This window comes from Ipomoea nil, unplaced genomic scaffold (genome assembly GCF_001879475.1).
Source record: "Ipomoea nil cultivar Tokyo-kokei standard unplaced genomic scaffold, Asagao_1.1 scaffold2036, whole genome shotgun sequence".
Classification (NCBI taxonomy): Eukaryota; Viridiplantae; Streptophyta; class Magnoliopsida; order Solanales; family Convolvulaceae; genus Ipomoea; species Ipomoea nil.
In genome coordinates this window covers 6,939,579-6,949,363 of record NW_017618464.1, presented here as the reverse complement: position 1 = coordinate 6,949,363, position 9,785 = coordinate 6,939,579, and the positions used below count along the sequence as shown (strand labels likewise).

Sequence of the window (9,785 nt, the reverse complement as noted above, 5' to 3'; positions counted from 1 at the left end):
AAGACAAAATATTTTTGTTTGCCCTATAATAAGTTTTCTTCTGTCTCTTGAACAACTGGAATATACTGTGGATTTATTTAGAGAAAATACAATTCTGCCTTACTATAAGCCTATATTACAAACCTTACAAGTCATTACAGCAGCCAAATAAACATGGAAACCTGTATTCAAATTAGAGAGTCATTAAGAGTTACCCTATTTACAGGGTGATTTATACTTCAGATTGCTGATGCAAAGCTCAGTAATTTCTGACCTTCTAAGAATGTGATCCACATTGCCAAAAGTCCAAAACCATGTCCTATGCCATTAGCACAATTTCACCATTTTCGCCTGCCGGGGTGAAGAAAAGGAAGAAAGCCAAGTGTCAGAGAAGAGAAGAGCGTCGTTATGACTATATATGCAACAGGGAAATAATAGAAGCCATGAGTGCAATCCGTTTTCCTAAAACATTACATTTTTCAAAGATCTCCTTTGCCAATTGAAGCAGCACGATACTGTCTTCAGCCATTTGCGAGACCCTCTCGGCCTCTTTGACTGCTTCGGCTGCCACGAATGATTTGTTTTCTGCTTCTGCAATCCTATAGGCAGCTGACACGGCTGCTTCTTCTACCGTGTTGCCAAGATAGCAAGTTTTTTGGTTTTGGTTTTGTTTGTGTCTTGACCAACTTTCCTTTTGCTTAGGGGATCCAAGCAATTCTTTCTTGATCCTAAAGCAGTTCTGAATCTGTATCCAGACCAAATTTAGCAAAATTCATGCCAAATTGACTATAAAGTCACAAGCAAACTTGTACATACCGATTACAATGTGATGAAGAAATCACTTCTCTTTTTTTGTGAAAAAAGTATTATGGAGTAACTAGCTTGGTTGGCGTGAGTGGCCGTACACTCTCATCCCTTAAGAGAAGTCGGAAGTTCAGAACCCCCTCTCGTATGGAAAACCCAATATGGCCAACACTTTGCCCGCAAATTATGCTGTGCAACCGAATACACCTTGCAGGGTGCATACGGTTGCAAAACGGCGCCGTTTTGATTAAAAAAAAACGCGCGTCTCACTTAAAAAAGAAATCAGGTTCGATTCCTGACAATAACATTTTTATATATCCAGAAATTCATAACTATATAACCACAATTTCATAACTATATATCCACAATTTCATAACTATATATCCACAGTGAATGAATGAAGTAAAAATCCACAATGAATGAATGAATGAATGAAGTAAAAATCCACAATGAATGAACTAAATATCCACAATATATGATTGAACTAAATATCCACAATGAATGAACTATATAACCACAATTTCATAACTATATAACTACAATTTCATAACTATATATCCACAATTTCATAACTGTATATCCACAGTGAATGAATGAAGTAAAAATCCACAATGAATGAATGAATGAAGTAAAAATCCACAATGAATGAACTAAATATCCACAATATATGATTGAACTAAATATCCACAATGAATGAACTATATAACCACAATTTCATAACTATATAACCACAATTTCATAACTATATATCCACAATAATGCTATTGCTGAGAATCGAACCTGATTTTTTTTAAAAAAAAAGTAAGACGCGCGTTTTTAGTCAAAACGACGTCGTTTTGAACTGTATGCACCATGCGCATGGTACATTCGGTTGCACAGCATAACTATCCCACTTTGCCCCTTAATTGGGCTGGCCATATGCAAATGAGATTAGTCTGAGTATGATACGGACTTAAAGGTGACTCTATAGTTAGGGTCTACTCAGGACACTTCGTGGTCTAACCAAAAAGCATTATGGAGTACCATAATAGGTAATAAATTACTGAACTCCATCAATTATAGAACTAAGTACCTTTTCAAGCTTTTCTTGCAGAACGAGCTTCCTCAGCCTAGAACTCAGTAACTTTCTGAAATTTTGGGGAACCTCGTGCCTTTGCTGGATATAACATAAATAAGACTACCCTCTCAGCTCATGAGCTACTATAAGTCAAGATAAGATCAAATCGAATTTACGATATTTAAGGGCTGGCATTCCTGTTATTCCCCATTCTTCTTTTAATCAGCGTAAATAAAGAGCAAAAAGATTGCAAATAATTTTATTTTTTCTTTACATGGTTTAAGCACTTTATACATTAATATCCATAGTACATATTATTCTATCAGCCTGTTAGGAAACATAATAAAGAGCTTTTTACTCAAGGATAAATTAAGAGTAATTAGCAAATAAAGAAAATGAGAAATAATATCAAATATCTGTATACCTCAATAAATCGTACAATTGTACTTGTGTCTGGTCCATCTGGATCTTTCAAAGTTGAAAGTGCTTCGTAAATCATTGCATTGTACCTGAAACCATAATAGTACACTTTATCAATAATCCATACAAGAAACTATCTTTTTTCACAGTTGCAGTAGTAGCTCTTTGTTGAAAACCACGTTCTTTATCTACTCTGTACAGAAAGCTCTTCAACTATACTTATAACCCACAACTTCAGCTTGAATGGAATGAGTTTTCACCCCGATATGCATAGTGACTAGAAATGTTTTTCTTAATCCATCGGTCTTTATTGACAGAATATAATTATCTTCTTCAACTTTCAGACACTTAGTTTACTAGAAATCAAAGTCATGGTCCGGAAAAGAAAACAAATGTCGATTCTACATACAAAAATGCCTACATATGCATTGCAATGGAATAGAAAAAACGAACCTACTTTGAAGCAGTTTTTCCATCCAATAAACATTTTGAGTTATCCTCAACAATAGCATCTGCTGCTACATCATCTGAAGCTGGAATGGAAGAAGCAGGAGTTTGTGCATTAAGAACTGGAGTGACTGAAGAATCAGGATTGGCCTTCACTTTTGGTGTTCTTGATTTATCCCTTGGGTTTGGCCCATTGGCACTAACATTAAGATTCCTCCATTTATCCTATATATAAACAAAGTATGGTAAACTTCCGATCTTAAGTTCTTTTAGCAATTGATGAATGTAGCAACATAACCCCAATTCAATAGAAAGTGAACAACCATCTCAACTAAAGTTGTAAATGTAAAATGCAATAGAGTCTCAATTTATTAACTTAAGGTGGAGTTGGTATATGCACCTACTCTGAATGTCGTTTTAAACCATGATTCACAATGTAAGGTGGACTTGGTCCATGGTATAACAATATAATTGTCTCAGGTAGACACCCAATCTAGAACCACAAGAAAAAGTGATTCCAATATGGTCCAAAGTCATTCATAAGTTGATAAAGCACACAACTTTAAACTCAAACTCAAACTCCCTTCAATTATCTTCCGGGTAATCGCAATCAATTGATTCAATTCTGTGTTACCCATAACTGAATTGAAACTAGCAAAGGGAGCAAAATAAAGCAATGAAGTTTGTTGAAGATAGAAGTAACCTTGAGATCAATGTTGGAACGAGAATGGAGGAGATGATTGAATTCAGGGTCTCTCTGAATGTTCTTCCACTTGCCAGCACCGTGCTTGGCCACGCCAGCTCGGAGAGCTTCTTCTTCATCGGATGTCCATTTCTGTTTTGGGTTTCCCATTTCTTTCCTTTCCTAATTCCTAATTCCTATCCTAAAAGCCGCAGCCGCTTAAAGCCTTAAACCCTCCCGCTACCAGCTGCCTTACTATTTATACTGAGCTGCAGAAACAGTCTTGATTGAGTAAAATCCGGGGTAAATCTCTGCTAAATTCTATTCCCAGATTTATCTGGATTTGGAATGAAAGTACCTAATAATATAAATTTATGAATTAATTCAATTGGTCAAGAAATTATGTAATTTATGGCTTCTTTTTTTTTTTGAAAACAATTTATGGTCCATTTTTAGAAACCCAAAAAAATATTTTTAGTATTTTTTGAATATTTAAGAAAAATAAAGTTAAAAGAAAATATTCATTTTAATTAAGAAAACATGTTCAATTCGAAATAAAATGTCTTTTTAAATTTTTAGCCGAATATATTCTCGAAATTCTTTATTTTTCAATATTTATATTCTCTCTCATCTATTTACAAACTAGTTTTCAGATTATTATTGTTACAACCACAATCATCATCATCACCACCCCACCATTACCATAACCACCAGCACCACCACTTATTAATGAGTATTATTATTGTTGTTGTTGTTGTTACTATATAACAAATATTATATTTATTTTCAAGAAAATATAATTCTTAACGTTTAGTCAAATAGAAAAAAAGATAATTTTTTGACATTCAGCCAAATATTATGACATTAAATTATTTCCCAAAAAAATGACTCTTTTAGTCAAATAAAAAGAAAAAGTAGATGTTGTAATGAGATGAAGATGAGAAATGAGGGGGGACCCTCCTATTTCTTAATGTTTAGTCAAATAACAAAAAAAAAAGTAGATGTTGTAATGAGATGAAGATGAGAAATGAGGAGGAGACCCTCCTATTTATACTAAATAAGTTGGTCTACGCATTTAATGCACCTGCTGCAAGTGGTTTGACGTGGCGTCTTCTCGTTGGCTTAGTTACAGGGTCACTATGCAGCTACTCATAGGTTGACTGATCGAGGTGACAGAGTCGCCCTACCTGCAAGCTGTCAATCGCCGTTATGCAAGTGCAAGTTGGCCTCCATTACTTGTCGTATAAGATAAGTTTCCGGCTTGCGGGTTGCGTCATACTGCACCGTAGGCCAACTGGTCAACCTACGGTAGACCGACCGGGTGGCTTTCCGTCGGGGCGATTCCAAAGGTGATCTGAGAGCATATTCTTTTGTCACGAGGCCTATCGGTCCGGTTGATCACAATTGATTTAGTTCTGTCGGGTTGATGGTTATGACAGACCGGCTATACGGATTAGTTTTTTATGCGTATTAACCCATCGAATACCTTAACTATTCAATTTTTATCAATTTTTGTCACTTCGGTCAAATTGTCGGCCAAATCTCACCGAAAAATATTAATAGGTAAAATATAATCATTTTACTTTGGCGATCGTTTCTTCCTGCAAGATCCTTCTCACCGAAAAAATATTAATAGGTTTCTTCTTGCTGCACCGGCAACCACAACACACAGGCGAAAACACGGAATTCCATACACCAGACTCGGGTCCATATACTTCTGATAACTCTCTGTAATCTTTTCTGGCGGCGGGCTCGTAGGATCATCGTCGTCTTGTGAAGTTTTTTTAGTGAAGGAGATGTCTTCTTCTGCCAGTAGAATGGTGTTGTGGACGGGTTTCCGCCTCGAAGGTCCCAAAGTCAACGCCGGGGGCAGCGACGGAGCAGACGACTTGACGGGGCTGTACGGGCAATAGCAATGGCAGTAGCGCAGCGAATGACGCGGATGAGCGGGGTGGGATGTAGTCTATGAAAGGAGGCTTAGTGAGCTTTCTCTTCTTCTTTCTCGACCAGAACATGAGCTTCTTCTTGGCTTTGATCCTCTTCATGCCTCAGTTTGAGAGTGGCAGTGACGATGATATGAAAGATAAAGCTCCTACTACAATAAGGGGCTTGTAGGAAGAAACGATCGTCGGAAACTAGAGAGAAGAGATGGACTCATCGGAGAAGAAAGAAATGAGAAGTAAAATGACTAAAATATCCTCTTTATTTTACCTATTAATATTTTTCAATGAGATTTGACCGCAATTGATAAAAATTGAATAGTTAAGATACTAAATTAATAATTTTAAAAGTCGTGAATTGCAATAATTGACTATGAAGAATTCACCAATTTGGTGTTCGACTACCAAAATTTCTCAATTTGTCACCCGACTATGACATTTTTACCCAATTTGGTCCTAAGTGTTATTTGTCGGTCAAACCTAAAGGGTAATTTGGAGATTATTAAAAATAATTATTATTATCTCATCATCTTCAATCCAAATTATTATGATCATTTCCAATTTCTAGCCAACATCATCATCATCAACACCAACACCAACATGCCATTTATTCACTAGACTTCACCCTTCATTCTCAACATCAACTCAACACCATAGCCGATCACCTCTCAACTACATCGTCGGACATCACCACCATCCACATCGCGAATGCTGCCGGAACGTTCCGCCATCGCTGCACGCTAGTCAACGCTACCTCCAACTGCTACTACTAGGTTAGCCGAGATAGGGGAATGAAGGTAGACTATGGGAGTTGCTACTGCCAGAGCTCCTCCAAGACTGCCGCCGCGACAAGAAGCGAGAAAGGGAGACCGTTGCTCGCCATTGGCCTGCTCTGCTTCACCGGAAAAAGGACATTGTCAGAGTTGCTTTTGAGATGAGAGGGATAGGTGAGGGAGAGAGAGACGGAGGTCCATTGCCGTGCCTTTCTGCTGCCACTGGTCAATACTTTGCCGATCTACAGTCCGCGTCGTCGATGAGTGAGGAGCGATGGTGAGAGGTCGCCGGAAATGAGCTAACTGAAACCAGAAGTCACCGCAGATCCGCACGCGTCGGTGCTCTGCTCGCCCACTGATGTAGGTTTATAGTTGTTGCTTGAAAGACAGATGATTTCTCAACTCATTGCTCAAATTTTCGACTGGAGTTGTGCAATTAGCGTTTCGTATATGGGAATTCAACAATTAGAAGGTTTTGTTTTTCTGAAATAAGGCAAGTGTGGAATTAACTTAGACAGCCGAAAAAGAATACAATGTGCAATTACAAAAAGTCCTCAACGTTAGAACCCAAAAGTTGGAATCGTAAAATTAGGGTGCAAAGTTAATTCATTATTCCGCAAAGTAGTTCGTTCGCTGGACTTTGCAGATCGAATGCATATACGTACATGACTTACAAATGCCAATGCTAGATAACTCCATTTTGGTATCTGCAGTGTGTTTATAAATGCACTCAATGCAATACTGGTGGTTACAACATCAACTTCCAATGGATAAAATACATATAATATATATGGTGGTTAATTAGAATTGAATTTTGACAGCTCGTTTAGTAACTCTAACAAGAAAAGAAAAGGGTAATATAAACTTTTATCCAAAGCTTAACTCTTATCGCGATTTTAATTGTCAATTTCAATTTAAATTGTTATTATGTAGAGCTACTTCTAGGGGTGTGCAAACTTCGGATAATTTTCGGTTAACCGTTTTCGAACTGAACTTTTTCAGTTCGGTTAATGGTTAAAGGAATTCTAAAACTTTGGTTAACGGTTAATTCGGTTCGAAAGGTCGGTTAACTGAATTAACCGAATGGTTAACCGAAGTTTTTAATATATATAGAGTGAATCAACGATTTGGTCCCTCACTTATTCGCGACTTGTCAATGTTGCCCCTGAATCACGTATTCATCGATTTAGTCCCCGAAAATAATTGTTTTTCGACAAATCAGTCCCTATGGCCGTATTCCGTCAAGTCTCAGGCGAGAGCTCCAATTTGCCCTGGGCATTTTGGTCTTTTCACGCCTTCTTCTTCATTCCATCGTCGCCGACGTCAGCTTCACCTCCGATGATGAGTTGTTGACCCCAAACGTCACTCTCCGGCGAGTCATCCAGTCGTGGTGCCGGTTTGCTGCTTCGCCGGGAGGGATCAACTGCCAGGGACCCACCACTGCCGTCTCTGCCTCGCCGGGAAAAGGGGAGGTCACCGCCGCCATCTCTTGAGCAAGGGTCGCCGGAAAAACGAAGCTAAGCTTGCCACGCCGCCGCCGATCTATTTGCTTCGCTGGAAAAGAAAGAGGGGCGGAGGTCGCTGCTCCGATCTGCTGCTTCCGCCTCTTCGTGATTCCACCAGAGAGAGGGAGGGGAGATGTAGGTCCATGGACCTTGTCTCGCCGTCGGATGTTGTTGAAGCCGTACGTGAGTTAGTCGAGAGAAAAGGGAGAGACGAGAGGTAGATAGGGATTTGTTTGGTTGTTGCTCAGCTTTTACCGAGAGAGAAGAGAGACGGAGCTAGCCGCCGCCTGTCGCCGCGATCTACCGGGGGATCGCCGACGCTCGCTGTCGGAGGAGAGGAACGAGAGAGAGCTAAGATGGAGAGATACGGCAGAAAAGGGTTGTTTGCTGAGATTCTCAAATTGCATGTTAAGGGATGGAAGAATTCTCCTTGTTTACCATTGGATTTGATTCATAACACCATAGGTGTTAATTAGGCAAGCCATCGGAGGTGCAGCTGACGTCGGCGGAAGAGATGGAGCTCCCTCCGGCGAGCTTGAGCTTCTCCGACGAAGTTTGGTCAGAGTTAATGGAGAAGAAGGCGTGAAAAGACCAAAATGCCCAGGGCAAATCGGAGCTCTCGCCTGAGACTTGACGGAATACGGCCATAGGGACTGATTTGACGAAAAACAATTATTTTCGGGGACTAAATCGATGAATACGTGATTCAGGGGCAACATTGACAAGTCGCGAATAAGTGAGGGACCAAATCGTTGATTCACCCATATATATATAAATAATAATATAAATATAAATACTAATTTGAAGTTGTGGATGTTTGGAGTTTCTAATTAATGTTTTTGTATTTTTTGTTAAGAATTTATTATGATATGTATTTTATTTTAATTAGATTTATTATTTTAGGTGTTATTTTTAGAATTTTAAATTTTAGCTTTAAAAAGTTCGGTTAACCGACCGATTAACCGATAAAAATTTCGATTCGGTGAATTTGGTAGAGCAAACTTCAATTCAGTTAACGGTTAAAGGAAAAAAAATCGATTAATTCAGTTCGATTAAAACGATTTGGTTAACCGATTGAACACCCCTATACTTCAGTACCTAAATTAGTTGTCATGAGGTAGAGTAGCTACTTCACCTCAGAAGGACAACAAATGTAGGACCATGTTTGTCTAAAATGTTGGAAGATTCTAAAATAGCTTAACCCTTATCGTTATTTTACTTGTCATTTTCAATTTAAATTGTTATTTATGTGTATTATCAAAACATGAAAATGAGGCTTGCATATATCTAGTTATCGATATTATATGGTTAAAATTCATTCATTTTTTAAAGTTAAAAGCAACCAATATATATACACGCTATTGAATTTTAGTGTTGAATTGCATATTGTATAAAAACAGAATTAAAAAAAATTAATTAAAACTACTATTGTTTTGACATTGGCATATATGCTAAAAAAAATTATTTGATGCACTAGTATTTGATTGATTTTTCTCAATTTTTTATTGACTTAATACCCAAAATCGTCCTCGACTATAGTGGTTTTTCTCAATTTCGTCCTAAACGACTTTGGTGACCTAATATTGTCTCAGACTTTTGTGTTTCGCTCAATTTAGTCCTCCATTTGTTATTCCGTCAAATTGGTGTTAAATAAAGGGACAATTCAGTAATGTCAATATTGATCTCTCTTTACTTTCAACTTGTGAAGTGCGAAATTCCTCTTTCTTGTACGAATTACACTCAGAATTACTCCCGGACCTGCAAATCAAATTTTATATTCGCAGTTTTAGGAGTAATTCTGGAAGTAATTCGTAAAAAAAAAAAAAAAGATTTCGCAGTTCACATGTCTATGAGTAAAGAGATGCCAATATTAAAATTACTAAATTGTCTATTTATTTAACACCAAATGGACAAAATAACAAATGAAGGACTAAATTGAGCAAAAACACAAAAGTCTGGGACTAAATTGAGCGAAACACAAAAGTCTGGGACGATATTAGGTCACCAAAGTCGTTTAGGACGAAATTGAGAAAAATCACTATAGTCGAGGACGATTTTGGGTATTAACTCATTTTTTATTATATATAGTCATTTTTAAGTCATTGTATGATCAATCAACTCATAAACACTGTACCTAATCAAAATAAAGATTTGTTTTTAAGTGACGAGAGAAACTTG

At 37.7% G+C, this 9,785-nt stretch overlaps 1 protein-coding gene across 2 annotated transcripts; it reads right to left on the bottom strand.

Moving 5' to 3' along the window:
- On the bottom strand, nt 1-3,726 carry LOC109147698 (telomere repeat-binding factor 4-like). 2 transcript variants are annotated; one of them, XM_019295333.1, is made up of 7 exons: nt 3,411-3,726; nt 2,718-2,932; nt 2,265-2,349; nt 1,856-1,939; nt 454-724; nt 254-330; nt 1-161 (listed from the first exon to the last, which is right to left on the bottom strand). In XM_019295333.1, the coding sequence occupies exons 1-6, from the start codon at nt 3,558-3,560 to the stop codon at nt 299-301; spliced, it is 837 nt and encodes a 278-aa protein (XP_019150878.1). In that variant the 5' UTR covers nt 3,561-3,726; the 3' UTR covers nt 1-161; nt 254-298. The 2 variants fall into 2 exon arrangements, with proteins under 2 accessions (XP_019150878.1, XP_019150877.1); XM_019295332.1 differs by having other exon boundaries at nt 48-330; nt 3,411-3,725.
- Between the last annotated feature and the right edge of the window lie 6,059 nt (nt 3,727-9,785).